Source organism: Xenopus laevis, chromosome 9_10L (genome assembly GCF_017654675.1).
Source record: "Xenopus laevis strain J_2021 chromosome 9_10L, Xenopus_laevis_v10.1, whole genome shotgun sequence".
NCBI classification, from domain to species: Eukaryota; Metazoa; Chordata; class Amphibia; order Anura; family Pipidae; genus Xenopus; species Xenopus laevis.
In genome coordinates this window covers 39,239,776-39,254,836 of record NC_054387.1, presented here as the reverse complement: position 1 = coordinate 39,254,836, position 15,061 = coordinate 39,239,776, and the positions used below count along the sequence as shown (strand labels likewise).

The 15,061-nt window shown below is 41.9% G+C and overlaps 1 protein-coding gene across 9 annotated transcripts in view; it reads left to right on the top strand.

Annotated features, from left to right (window-relative positions):
• The window catches only part of ptprt.L (protein tyrosine phosphatase receptor type T L homeolog), a 150,654-nt gene that overhangs the window by 113,344 nt on the left and 22,249 nt on the right, over positions 1-15,061 (top strand). For 2 of the 9 annotated variants that reach the window (XM_041577186.1, XM_041577189.1), the window contains exons 8-16: positions 2,009-2,305; positions 2,627-2,736; positions 3,015-3,216; positions 3,694-3,796; positions 4,546-4,819; positions 5,262-5,298; positions 8,369-8,425; positions 8,693-8,828; positions 13,526-13,555. In XM_041577186.1, coding sequence (XP_041433120.1) covers positions 2,009-2,305; positions 2,627-2,736; positions 3,015-3,216; positions 3,694-3,796; positions 4,546-4,819; positions 5,262-5,298; positions 8,369-8,425; positions 8,693-8,828; positions 13,526-13,555 — 1,246 coding nt within the window. The remainder of the gene's footprint in view (positions 1-2,008; positions 2,306-2,626; positions 2,737-3,014; positions 3,217-3,693; positions 3,797-4,545; positions 4,820-5,261; positions 5,299-8,368; positions 8,426-8,692; positions 8,829-13,525; positions 13,556-15,061) is intronic. The other 7 variants (XM_041577188.1, XM_041577191.1, XM_041577192.1 and 4 more) reach the window with 5 other exon arrangements.

The following is a 15,061-nucleotide window of genomic DNA, read 5'->3' as shown; positions in this document are numbered from 1 at the left end:
CCATTAGGACCCACTGACCAGAGGCAATAGCCAGACTGTGTGTGGCTACAGCAATGTAGCTACAGCAAATGTATCTTTAGCAGATAAACCCAAACAAATCAGAGTCACAGGTATATTACTGACACCTAGATATGAATCAGGACATTGCCCGCTGAACTATAGAACATAGAATTGGTTCTACAGAGAACACATAGGGAAGCCCTTAAACAAAGAAGCCTTCTAACATACAATGTGCTTGCACATATTTAACCCCCAAATCATGGAGATAGAGTGGAAAGCTTGTTGCGGCCAATGAGAGGTGGTAGTATGGCAGATGCAAGGTCACTCAATAAATGTTCCATCAGAGGAACCGTATGAACTCTCCTATTGATTGAATACAGTTCACATGCAGCATTTGTCAGACACCAAGCATAAGCCTGTGTGAAGAACTCCCAATAATCATAAATCAGTGTGAGACACCCTCCCATTATCATAAACCAGTAGAAGAGAGGAATGTAAGAAGAAGGCTCTACCTACTCCACGAGTACAGTTGTGGCTGCTATGGTTGGAGAAGAGGGTAGGTTATGTAGCAAACCTTGTAAAACTACATGCCCTTTAACTATTAAATCCTTGATATTGGAAATTCAGCCTGTAACAGTCTTCTCCTTGAGACAATAACAATAAAGTCACTCTGGCTTCTAGGCCCGGACTGGGAATCTGTGCGTTCTGGCAAATGCCAGAGGGGCTGCTGTAAGATGCCATAGACAGTCTCTATTTAGTGGGCTGTTTGGGCCTTCAAATGCCAGGGCCTGTTTTGAATCCTACTCCAGACTTGCTGGTTTCCTTTCCCTTACACACCAACATTGTGCATTTTATGGGGCAGAATGTGTTCTATAGGGAACTTAAAGCACATATAAAAACTTCACTGATAATAGTCTCTTTATTAAGATAACTGGAGCCATTGAAGCTCACTTTAGAATAAATCGTTGGCACTTCTTTGCAAGTTTTTTAATTGTGGCAATGCTCCAGCTGGTTTCTCTATGCTCCACTGGTGTAGGGTTAAAAGGGCTATTAGCAGCCCCCTCTGGGGCAGAGAGTGATCTGCAACTCACAGCTCAGTGATAAGGACAGGCGGTGTGACCTGGAGCGGAAGTGACAGCGCAAGTGGCAGGTTCTGGCAGGGCAGTGAGAAGTAAGCTCATGTGAGTGACATCAGCCGTCTGACATTAGTTGTTTGGAGAGGGGCAGGCAACAACTAACAGCCCCCACTATATCATAACATCCTTCTAGTCTGCCATTCATTCATACTCCACCTGAGTATGGGAAAGGAAAGGCGAAAAAGAGTGGAACGACGGAAGGAGTAAAGAAGTGATAGGTCGTGGGCCACACACTGAAAATGGAATAGAAGCTGAGATGGAAAAGGTGGGGGGAGCGAGAGAGTGTAGGGGACTGCGATAAGAACAGAAAGACAGGCAGAGAGGAATTCAGGTGAAGGCAGAAGATAAGAGTATAGCAGAGAGGATTACAGGGGAAAAGCCGAAGGAGATAGGGAATGCTGGGTGACAATTACAGGAGAGAGAGAAGGAATTACTGAATGCACAGAGAAAGGGAAATTTCAAACGACACAAGAGATGGTCTGAAAAGACAATGTAAGGATGAGGAGAAAGGTCTGCACCAATTTAAAAACAATATCAACTGCTGCAAATGGAAAACTGAGGGATTATGAATAAATCGACGAGGGAAAATATATTATGCACAGAGAAGTCTGTATATGTTTAAAAGTGATCACACATGCAGCCATTTCCAATTCAGTAGGTTGTCTGCATCCTAATGGCAGTGACTATTACAGCCTGGCCACTGTCTATTTACATTGGCCATAAGTTTCCAGCTGTGCTGTCACCATTCAAACATCCATTCAAGGGGCAAAATGGTAGTGATAATTAGCAGCCAACTTCCATATCTAAGTATCATGCACAACATTATACACAAAGCATTAGTAGTAATGCACTATTTCTTGTTTCTCCCACAGACCCTGTGCATGGGCCCCAGAATGTGGAGCTGGTGGACATCCGAGCCAGGCAGCTAACGCTTCAGTGGGAACCTTTTGCCTATTCAGTCACTCGATGCCATAGTTACAACCTGACCCTTCACTACAGTTTCCAGCTTGGGGAAGAGCGAGTAGAAGCAGAGGAGTTGGTGTTGACCTCCAGCCATTACACCCTGCGTGGGTTGCGGCCTCACACCGCTGTCTACTTGCGACTTGCTCTCTGCAACCCTGAGGGGAGGAAGGAAAGTGGAGAAATTGTGGTGCACACGGAAGAAGATGGTGAGTTTGGACCTGTGTTTTGAGTTGTAATATGAAAAATTATCTGGAGATGGTTAACCCAAAGTCAATGGGTTATTAGTGGGTGATGAATGTTTAAAAAACGGATATTTTTATGGTTCACATTCATTTCAAAAGCTTGAGAACACGGTCAGTGTTTTATTACAGGACTACAAGGATTAAGAACCAAGCCAAATATGTATAGCAGCCAGTAGCCAACAAAAAAGCCAGCAAAAAAATAGATGTATAATAAAGGACAGTTGTTGGACTGTGTGGAACACATCATATACTGTCTAAAATCTGCTGCTTTCTCCTTTCTGTCAGTACCTGGACCCATCCCATTGGAGTCAATACAAGGGGGTCCTTTTGAGGAGAAGATATACTTGCAGTGGAAAGCTCCAAATGAGACTAATGGGGTCATCTCCATGTATGAGGTACCAGGCGAGTGGGAAATGCCATTCATTGTCAGACATTGCACAACAAGACCTGTTAGACAACATGGGTCCCACCAACCATCTTTGTACCATAAACAGACATATACTGCAAACACAGTAATTTGTCCTCATGGGGGCAGGTCTAGCTTCCATAAACACTGGTTCCACCAATGACTGTACTATATACCAACACACAATATACTTTATTCACCTGCATACAGCAATTCCACTCATCCTCGCCAAGTGACAACCTACCTCTACACCTCTTTCTCAATCAGGTTTCCTATAAAGCCGTGGGCTCCCTGGATCCAAGTGCTGATCTGTCCAACCAAAAGGGCCGGATAGTCAAGCTGCGCAACGAAACTCACCACCTGTTTGTTGGGTTGTACCCTGGATCAACCTATTCCTTCACCATCAGAGCCAGTACCAGCAAAGGCTTTGGGCCACCGGTCACTGCGCGTATCGCCACCAAGATAGCAGGTCTTCAGCTAATGATTTTATGTGTGGCTACAATGTGATACATCAGAACTATAACTTTACATTCAGAGTTTCCTTTATTAAGTACAGTTTTCTTGCGTTAATCTCATTTGAGCCCCAACATTGCTATATGTCACCCCTAATCTTCCATTAATTTATATGATTTTCCAACTTCCGCCTGCCTTTTCAGACATTCTTTATCCCCTTCAGAGTCTTCCATTTTGAAAGAGTGCGTGATTTAAAGAAAAGTGGAGCTTTTTGTATTTCTGGTCGAAGCTTATTGATCCGTCTTTATAAGAATATACCAGTCAAGAGATTTCTATAGATTTTTCTTTCTCAGAAAAATAAAGCAATTATTTTGTAGCAGAATGAATTATCCTTCCTATGCATACAGTATGGCCAGTGTCTAACCCAGAAGTCTTCTCTTTAACCTGAGAACTTCATTGTAACCATCTACCTTGTTTTGTTTCTCTCTAACAGCCCCATCTCTCACAGACTCTGAAGCTGAAGGCCCCCTCAATGAAACTGAAACCACAATTACAGTTTGGCTGAAGCCAGCACAGTCTCGAGGGGCACCTGTGAGGTAACCACCGTATAGACCCATCATGTAAAGCACTTCATTAGACCCTACTTCAGTATTTATTACGTAACTCCCTAGCACTTCCCCCTTTAATTCCTTCAAATACTGTAAGGAGCTAAAGAGAATCAACGTGCACATGGTGTTACCATTAAAACGCCTTTGGGTTCATTTATAAATTCTGGGCAAAACTGCACCGGGCCAGTAACCCGAGCCAACAAATCAGAAGTTTGCTTTCATTGCTCTACCTGCAACTGGCAAAAAAAAGGTTGCTATGGGTCAATGCCCAGGTGCAAATTTGCCCAGCTTTTATAAATGAAGCCCTCTAGAGTCAAGTGTAATTTAGCATGGCAAGCTTTGTGGCTAGGGTTTGTAATCCTGATATGGCCGAGGCAATGCTCTGTAGTGCTGCTACTCTCAACGTATTGAAAACTTCCTGGCACCCAAATGCTGCAATTTAAGGAAGAATACCATCTTATTTTCCTTGATCCATTTAAGCTTTGGCCTCTTTGATTTTGCCACGCTATGTATTGCCAGTCACTGGAAACACAATATCTGCTGCTCTGAAAGTTAGGTGTGCCAGGTAGTCCTAAAATAGCAGGTTTTGCAAGCCAGTTTGAACCTTCAATTTAAAGCCTTACGTTCAAGGTTCACCTTCTAATTTCCCTCTCTTCCATGGTCTTATCTTTCAACTATATATGTTCCAGTATACAAGTTCTTTTGGCATCATAATATTTGCCTTTCCATTGAAACAGTGCATACCAGCTGGTGGTGAAGGAGGAGAGGGCACAAAGATCAGGGAGGGCAGCAGATGGAGGTGGATGTTTCCCAGTGCCAGTAGGCTACCGAAATGCCTCAAACCTGGAGTCTTCACATTACTTTGCAGCAGAATTAAAGCCATTGCAACTTGCAGTCACTCAGCCATTCACCGTGGGAGACAACAGGACCTATAATGGATACTGGAACCCACCTCTGTCACCCGTGAAAAGTTACAGCATATACTTCCAGGCCCTGAGTACTGCCAATGGGGTAAATCAGCCTATTGTCATTTACTATACTCATATACATTAGTCCGTGCAAGAAATACCCTTAATACACAACATCTGTAAATAATAACAGAAGGCCAAGTTCATCTAGCCAGACTGTATAATGAGTTGTCTGTAAAGGAGTGGTTATTATTGGCATCAGGTAAAGCCAATAATAGATAATTATTGGAATGGACCAACTGGGATTTGAAATCAGCAGACAATTTTTTAATGTATATTTTGACTACAAAACAGGGCAGGATGATAAAAACACATACTATAGGACTTGTAACAGGCTGGTATACACATATTACTGTGCACTGTCATACATAATGTGTACACAGCAGGCTGGCATGCTTACTTGCACAGGGTAGCACACTTGCAGACTGCTATGAAATAAACAGGTATTTGTCACTGACTCTCTCTCTCTCTCTCTCTTGTTACAGGAGACAAAGATTGGCTGTGTCCGTCTGGCCTCCAAAGGTAAATCCCACATGGGAGAAAAAAAAGTGAACATTACATGAGATGTGCAAATATTCCCATTCAAAACAAAATATGAATACAAAGCATTTGGGGCAACAGACAAATTGCAAAGAGATGACTTCTGTGAAATTCCTGCAGACACTAGTTTTATTGCAAGCGGCTGCTCATAAATGAATCACTAGCAACTAATCACATAGTTCGATAAGCCCATGGATTGTGTGGCTGAATCTTACTAGGGAGACCACCAATCAAGTAAGGTTTCAAAGTAAAGGTGGCCATACATGGGCCAATAAAAGTAGCCAACATGTTCCCTCCATGTACGGTTCCAGCCGACCCACCTGCCTGACCAATATCTGGCCGGAAGTGGGGTAGATATCCATCAGGCAGGTTTGATTTTCCGTGAAGAAAACGGCAAGCACTCCTGGAGCCACTCGTAGGTAAAAACAAGTTTTTATTTCAGTCAGTTAAAACATACAATCCTGACGCGTTTCGTATCTCACCGATACGTAGTCATAGGCATAATAAACAAAGTAACATAACGGCTTTTTAAGTTACTAAACCGGAAATGACATGTTAGATGACACTATATCTAATTCTCCCTAAACTTCTTTAACTCTTTAGCGTGCACCTTCTTAAAACATAAATTATAAAATACAATTTTCACAAAATGTTCCAAACTGACTGAAAACGAAACTGGAAAGAAAATGCGGCTTATCTAACTATATGAAGCCACATAACCTAAACCTACATTAAATATCAATCGATGTTTCCAAATGGTATCTTTCTCTCAAAGGTATGTTGCCATTGAAATTTCTAATGCAACTAATTAACGTTGCTATATGCTGAAAATAGCTACATTCTCTTCTTAAATGGAAACATAGTATTAAAAGTTAATACTAAAACTTTTATAAAGGATTGAAGTCACAACAATATTCACTAGATATGATGAAAGGTGCATAACATGAGCAAAGTAAATTGAATAAAGTATAATTTAATAGAGACAAACGTTTCACACATGTTACATGCTAGGTTATAAATATATATATATATATATATATATATATATATATATATATATATATATATATATATATATGTATACACGTAAGTACGGTAAATGCCGTTACTAAACTAAACACCGCACAAGGCTGCAGAAACAGAGGAAAAAGGGGAAAGCAGGAGATGAACCCCCATTAAAACACTTTGTTCAGCTAATATCCCAAGTATCATAAATATAAAATCAGACACAGCAGGAAATGTCCTACACATTGATGTAGTCCTTAAACCAAGGGCCTGCGTTAGTGACAATTATGAACTAATCATTTGTCCAATTGGCTCAATTTTGGGTGGGCATATCACTGCTCATTGGCAACTTAGCCAAGCCAGTGGATCTTTACATGTATGGCCAATTGTAGCTGCCGATTCAGCCCCTTCAGTCCAAGTCAACAGCTTATCTACCCATGTATGGAGCCAGATATTGATCGAGCAGGTTTACAAATCCTTGAGGGGTTACGCACCTCATTGTTAATGCAGCATCCCCATGGACTACATTGGGATCTGATCATCAAGGTCCAATCAGCCGTATATCATCCACTTCAAGGTGAGCATATGGGGGGAAATGCACTCATTTTGTGACCTTCCAAAGAAGTGGATCTTTCAATGTGGGGCCACTGGCTCATAAGGAGCAATTAGTCACATACTGGGAGATAACCAGATGCCACGACAGAAGTGGAGTGCCCCGTGTATGCATCCTACTGTTCACTGATTAAGAAGTAAAAAGGGAGGCGATTCCTTCATCAGAGCAACTGCTATATAATAAATCTCCAAACTGTAAGGAAAGCATTTATATGATGTCAACTACGACTTAATCTTCTTTTATTTTTTATGCGCCTTAAAAGTCAAAAGAAAGAAAAATACATTGCAAATTGTTTTCAGGACTACACTGCTAAATAAAAAATAAGTGAAGGATGCTGGGAATTCTAGTCCACCAGAGAAATGTGCAACCTGCGGCTCTATAGTATTTGCTAGGCATCCCGTTGAGATACATCAATACGTACTGCAGGAGGGTCGGCAGGTTAGACATCCCTGAAAGAATGATCCAAGAGTTATATGTCCCATCCAGCAAATTCCCCAGCAATAACAACCGCATTAAGCACAAAGATGCAGGCCGTGTAAATTAATATTCTTAAATGAGAAAATGCATATCCTCTTATTTACACGTGGAATGGTCAGTTCTGGATGTAATGGCACAAAGTGCTGACACCATTGCTAGTTGCTATTAAGCCTCCCAACAGGAGCTCTTTAAAGGAGGGATTATATTTTGCCTCCAGCCGTGTCTCTAACTCCAGCGAAAGGACCCCCGCAGAGCGAGTTTTGCTCTTTAGATCACTTTGAGCCTCTTCCTTCTATAATGAGGGACTGATCCCGCAGGTGATTCTATATGAGCACACACACTGTGATTGTTGTGTCAGAAAACACCTACATATGCAGCAGAGCTGTACAGTACATTCCACACTATTTGCAAGGGCATGGTTAAAGGGGGTCATGTCAGTGATTGTTTGTTCTTTTTTGTATATAATACTGTATACTGTGTGTTGCGTATTTTGAGCATCAAATTCAAGTGCATACAGAGCAGTTGCAGTATGCAGAACAGAATTTCATGTGTGTGGAGCTGAAGCACATGGGGCTGCTTTATTAAGGCTTGTATGCAGAAACACGGAGCACCACAGGAATGAAATGCTTAAATAAGCTCTGCTGAGAAGTACAAAACAAAACCATAGCCCTTGGCCAACTGCTCACACCCTAAAACATTCATGTTTTTGGTAACGGTTGTGTCCAGAGGCTACGCACAACAGGAATGGGCTGCAAGAAAAAAAAACCCTGTGTTTTGATCAGAAAGCCTCCTGTGTCATTGCTCTTACAAAGCTGACTGGACTCTTCCTCATCCCTTGTAGACTCCTATTGCCAATTGTAGGGACAGAGAAGCCAAACTATAGCCGCGTCCTCCCGTCTCACTCTTTTTTCCTCTCCTGCATGCTTTCTGATGGGATCCCTCCCTTATGCTTCTTAGCGGCAACTGCAGGCCTGCTTCCCATCACCCGCCACCCCCCAAGCCAACCAGTCACAGGTGACTATGCATCCTGCCATTGCACAAGCTTTTTTACCAATTTTAGTTTATGCACCCCCCAATATTCTGCTTTTACTTTCCCATTATAACATAGGGCATGCTTGGTTATCAGATCACTTAGAATTTGACAAAACTGTTTATGTTGTCCTGTATGGTATGGTAATGAAGATGCCCATTGTGGTATCAACATTTAAATCCAGTGTGCACCAGTACTTGGTTATTTGCATTACACTCTGTAATAAGATATTTTTCACTCTTCTGTTAAAGGGGCCTCAACACAGAATAGCAACACAGTGGAACCCGAGAAACCGGCAGACAGTACAGTACAGACGGCTGGAGTGATTGCTGGAATGTTAATGTTTATCATTATCCTCCTTGGAGCAATGATGACTATCAAAAGAAGGTTAGAGGAAGTTACATGATATCAAAGTACCATGAAAGTCAATGAGCTTCCTTAAGGGCTATTCCACACGGGGAGATAGCGACGCGTTTGCGGTCGCGGCGACAAAGCGCCGCGACAGTCGCCGCGACCGGCGCAGGCGACAGTTTTGTATGGGCGCCTATGTAAAAACGCCTGTGCTAACCACACGAGGCGATGCGCTTTTCAACAGTCGCCTGAAAAAGCCTGGCGAGGCATTTTCAGGCGACTGTTGAAAAGCGCATCGCCTCGTGTGGTTAGCACAGGCGTTTTTACATAGGCGCCCATACAAAACTGTCGCCTGCGCCGGTCGCGGCGACTGTCGCGGCGCTTTGTCGCCGCGACCGCAAACGCGTCGCTATCTCCCCGTGTGGACTAGCCCTAAGGTGGTGGCACACACGGCTCCTGGAGGAGATTAGTAGCCCAGCAACAAATCACCTCTTCTTCAGGCGACTAATCTCCTCTAAATACCCTTCCGCCGGCTAGAATGTAAATCACCAGCGGGAAGGCGAGAAGGGGAGATTAGTTGTCCAAAGAAGAGGCGATTTGTTGCTGGGCGACTAATCTCCCACAGTAGTCTTGTGTGCCACCACCCTTAATAAGGGAAGCAATCAATGTGGACTTTAAAATCTGATGCTGTGTGCAGCTAAAAGAGCAATGCTAAAGGGATCCCTAAGTATAATTGGGCTGATTGAAAAAAATGATGATTAGATCACAAAGGGTGGTCTATGCAGCTTGTGAGAGAGTCACACCAAAGGGCAGTATTGGTCGTTATCCAACAGCATTTTACTGCCTGCCAACAATAGCTTGCTGCTTACTTCTGGCCCCATGCACTGGCCAGCTATCGGGCAAGCCAGTCAAATAGGCAATGTTGGCTCATGTATGGGCAGCTTTAGTCTTTGTATTTAGCCGAGAGGTGTTTTAAATTGGCAAATACTTTAGTAGGCAGAGGATCCCTAATGTAAGTGCCTAAGCAACAAGCTATTTACAGCGACATTTAAACACCCATCATATGAAAAATCACAGTCTAACCATTCTTAGAAACTCTATTTTGTATTTAAAGGCCAAGGAAAGACTATGGGGCAGATTCACTAAGCGGTGAATTTAATATAGAGGTATAATAGTGCCCTACACATGAGCCCAGTGTATAGTTTATGTGCCATATGTTAGGAAATGTAGGAGGGAAGTCGGGGTACTATTGAAAAAAATTTTGATCTTTTGCAGCCTGTCACCCTGAAAAATAAAAAGTCACGGCATATTTTGGGACTTAGAAAAATTTTCAATTATTTTTTGAAGAAGTCCTATCTACTCTATTTCACTTCGCCTGGTATGAGGTGGCGAAGGCAATGTTTAGTAAAATCCGCATTTTAGTTAATTTTGCGAAGTTACGTCCCTTCACCAGAGCGCAACTTTGCCAGGCGTAAGGGAGCGAATTACCGCTAGAGTCTAGCTCCTTCGTTAGCGAAGTTACGCCTGCGCCCATTAGTAAATCGACGAAGTAACGAAACGACGTCACGCTGGTGAATTTTCGCTAACGTTAGTCACCTTTACAGACCCCTTGGACAGACCCCCTGTGTGACCACAGTCACTTACTCTTTGTTGGCAGCCTGCAGTTCTCTTTTGCATCAAATTCCCAAAACCCCATAACATTCTAACTGTGGCACTGTGCTCGACTTAATGGGCAGCAGGATTTTAATGTCAATGCGCTACACATTCGAGTCAGTAATAAGCAGGTGCGTAGTCCTATCCTATTCCTGAAAGATGAAAATGTAATTGCAAATGTTAATTGGGTTTCACAGAAATAACCAGATGCAGCAGACATAATTTTCTATATATATCACATGCCGAAGCACGGCTTCTTGTCGTATTTTAAACAATACCCCATTGTGACATCACATCCTGATTCATTGCTACTACCCAGCGGTATAATTGGGCAACATATTGATGAACTGTACGTAGCTCGCTAAATATTTTGAGAAACACTTGTTTCCTGATGGCAATTTGTCTTAAAACATATAAAGCTTCTCTAAAGTATATATAAATATAATATACTGTATATATGGTTTTAAATTTTTTATATTACGCCTTCTCAGTCCAAAAACTGCCTTTTGCTGAAAATGAAGACCCTCTGCTGTGCCCTCTCCCCATGTTTCTTTGTCTTTTCTCTTTCTAATTCACAAGCTGCCCCTCCTCACCTATATTGTGTTGTTTTCTCCGCCGCTCTGCGCTGCTCTCCGCTGCTCTCCCCCCCCTTCATCTCTTCCTTTAGGCAGAACTGTTATACCTTTGTGTTGTAATTCCATTTACCAGTATGTACATGTTTAACATCTGCTCGGTACATGTGTATAATTTATTGGGGACCACCCTGAGCTCAGTTTTCTGCTCACTGCACATCCCTACGGGTGTTAACCCTTCACTAATGGAGCACTACAATACAAAATTCACCCCAGCGGAGAATGAGGATCCTATTGCCTTCTCAAGGATTAGGAGGACATTCAATGCTACTGAATCCTGTGTTTTTGGTATGCGCTTGCCCATATGCTACGGAACAATCCAGGATTACTTTATGACGGTGAATATAGTGAATAGCTTAAACTTGTAGGTCCTGCAGTGATTTCTATTTTTGAACCACGCTGCCTTCTGTCTTGCACAAATACTTGCTGCCACCCAACTCAGAATCAGGGCTGGAACTAGGGTTCGGCAGAAGAGGCAGCTGCCTACGGTGCAACAGGGTGGGTGGCGAAACTTGATGGAGGCAGTGGGCTAGTGACCAGCGGGGATGAGTGGGTGACCAGAGGTAGTAGATGCAAGCTACTGGCAGCAAGGGGTGGGTGCTGGGCCTTGGGTGCCAACAGACCTTGGCTTGGTACTACTCTGCACTACCAGCTTGGTTATGGGGCCTATTGATCATGCTCTGTTAAAAATGGCAAAAAATCACTTATAAAGCCCTGTACCGGTTTTCAGCAACTGGTTTTCAGCAACTTCTTGCCTTACTTTCCCATTGACTTTAATGACTTATATGAGGGCTGAACTGGTTCAAAAATGGCATCAAATCCAGTGTTTTGGCAGAGAAAATTAAACACACACCTCGATAAATTCACAGCTAATTGTACACTACTTTTTACACTATTTTTTTGGGGGGGTTAAAGGAGTTGGTCACCTTTCAGTTTAATGTAAAGGGTGATATTACCCTAGCCATTGATTTGAATAAGAGACTAGAATATGAATAAGAGAGGGGCTGAGTAAGAAAAAGTAGCAATAACTATAAATTTGTAGCCTTACTGAGTGTTTTCTTAGATGGGGGTCAGTGACCCCATTCTGAAAGCTGGAAAGAATCAGAAGGAAAAAGCAAATAATTAAAAAAAACAATCGACAAATACTGAAGACCAACTGAAAAGTGGCTTAGAATTAGTCATTCTATAACATACTAAAAGTTGAACCACCACTTTAATCATTTACTCAGTAAGATAAATGGCCTCCTATATTTCATGTTGGTCAGCTTAGACTTATGGTGCACTGATCATATGCCATTCAAATGCACTTCATTTAAAGCTAATTGCAAGCAGGTTCTGGAGCTTCTTAATAGTGGAAAAGATGAGCCCACGGCTAATGTCACACGTGGCCTTTCTTAACCACTTTTTTTAGAGCACACTGTGGCATAAAAACTTCCAGAACGCGTGTACATTCATTATAAGGAAATCCACAAAGTGTAGAACACATGTTCTACAAAAATAAAAAATGATTTAAAAAATAAAAAATGTAAAATAATTAAATTTAAATTTCCCAGTGTGTGTTTGTATGCAGTGGCGGAAAAACGACAGCAGATTTGCCTAGCAATGTGATTGCAATGACCTAAATTAAAGGCCAAATACAGTGGACGTTTTTGACATTTTAAAAAGGCAAATACACCATGTGTGACATTAAAACCTAAAGTCATACCTGGGATACCAACACAGAGAAATTCTCCTTTTAAAAAAGGAGCAGTCTGAGAGAGTTATGTATCTTATAGAGAGAGTGAGAGATAGCTGTGTATCTTATAGAGAGAGAGAGGAGAGAGAGAGAGGAGAGATAGTTGTGTATCTTATAGAGAGAGAGAGAGAGAGAGAGAGAGAGAGAGAGAGAGAGAGAGATAACTGTATCTTATAGAGAGAGGAGAGTGAGATATAGCTGTGTATCTTATAGAGAGAGGGGAGAGTGAGATATAGCTGTGTATCGTATAGAGAGAGGGGAGAGTGAGAGATAGTTGTGTATCTTATAGAGAGAGAGAGGAGAGTGAGAGATAGTTGTGTATCTTATAGAGAGAGGGGAGAGTGAGAAATAGTTTTGTATCTTATAAGGTAAGGCCACACGAGGAGATTCGGGGAGATTTTGTTGCCTGGCGACTAAACGCCTCGTCTTCTGAGCGACAATCTCCCCGAACTGCCTCAGTGTGTTGAGAGAGAGAGGAGAGTGAGAGATAGTTGTGTATCTTATAGAGAGAGGAGAGTGAGAGATAGTTGTGTATCTTATATAGAGAGAGGAGATAGTGAGAGATAGTTGTGTATCTTATAGAGAGGTGTGAAGTAGTAAATTCTCATTCTTGCACTTTCATTTGGAGATCACATTCACACATCTAATTATTCCTTCTTTTTCTTTTTATTTCATGTTTTTGATCCCCCATGTGACCGCTCTCCATCCTCTAGAAGAAATGTGTACTCCTATTCATACTATCTGTAAGTACCTGCGGGAGATCTCACTCCCCTTATAATGCCATTCATCTGCAAGGAAAGTCCTTCATTTCTATCCATGCTCAATTCATTTTCACTCATATTTACTTACAGTTTCTTTAGTCAAGAGCATTGCAAGGCTCTGTATAAGAGGTTCTATGGAGCAATAGGAGGAGTTATAGGGAGGGTTATAGGGAGGGTTATATGGAGCAATAGGAGGAGTTATAAGGAGGATTATATGGAGCAATAGGAGGAGTTATAGGGAGGCTTATATGGAGCAATAGGATGAGTTATAGGGAGGGTTATATGGAGCAATAGGAGGAGTTATAGGGAGGGTTATATGGAGCAATAGGAGGAGTTATAGGGAGGGTTATATGGAGCAATAGGAGTAGTTATAGGGAGGGTTATATGGAGTAATAGGAGGAGTTATAGGGAGGGTTATATGGAACAATAGGATGAGTTATAGGGAGGGTTATATGGAGCAATAGGAGTTATAGGGATGGTTATATGGAGTAATAGAAGGAGTTATAGGGAGGGTTATATGGAGCAATAGGAGAAGTTATAGGGAGGGTTATTTGGAGCAATAGGAGGAGTTATAGGGAGGGTTATATGGAGCAATAGGAGAAGTTATATGGAGTTATAGGAGTAATAATAGGGAGTGTTATATGGAGCAATATGCGTTATAGGGAGGGTTATATGGAGAAATAGGAGTTATATGGAGCAATAGGAGGAGTTATAGTGAAGGTTATATGGAATAACGAGTAAAATCAGGGAGGGTTATATGGAGCAATAGGAGTAATAATAGAGAGGGTCTATGAAACAATAGGAGACTCTATAGGGAAGATTATATTTAACAACCACATTTTGGCAAGGCAGAAAATGCTTTTTTTCTATAATTACTGAATCCTCTCCTGCTTCTCATCCAGTTTGTTTATTTCCATATTGCTCAGCAGTCTGTCTTGTTTTTAAATCAAACCTTGTTTTGTCTGGTCAGAATCACCCATCCTAATGAGATCCTTCTTTGCCTCCCACATCTGTTTTGCCAACCCCTAGGGAGACATTTGCATTTTAACATTCTTTTAACTGCCTGGCAAACTGCAGAATATAACATCAGCCAATTGACAGTTACAAGAGACAGTAAATCAGCTTATGACATCTTGAAAGGACAGAAGCACATTGTGGGAAGAGTTAGGGTGATACAGGAAATTACAGTAGAAAGAGAAGAACAAGACAAAGGAAATAAGTGAGTGAAATAGTGTAATAGAGCAGAGGAGTGTAGAGAAGTGACTAGGTGGTGCCTAAGTGTGACTGCTCAATTGTGCAACAGAATCCTCTATCAGGACATTAAACTGGTCATTCACAGATTAAATATAGAGATAGCCTCCATGTATATTGGTCTAGACTCAGCAGTAGAAACGTTGTGTTTGGGTGACAAGCCTCAAACCTACAGCCAGAGGGAGCAGATTAAAGCAATACCAAAAATTAAGCAGACACCCCAAAAATCACTTGGAT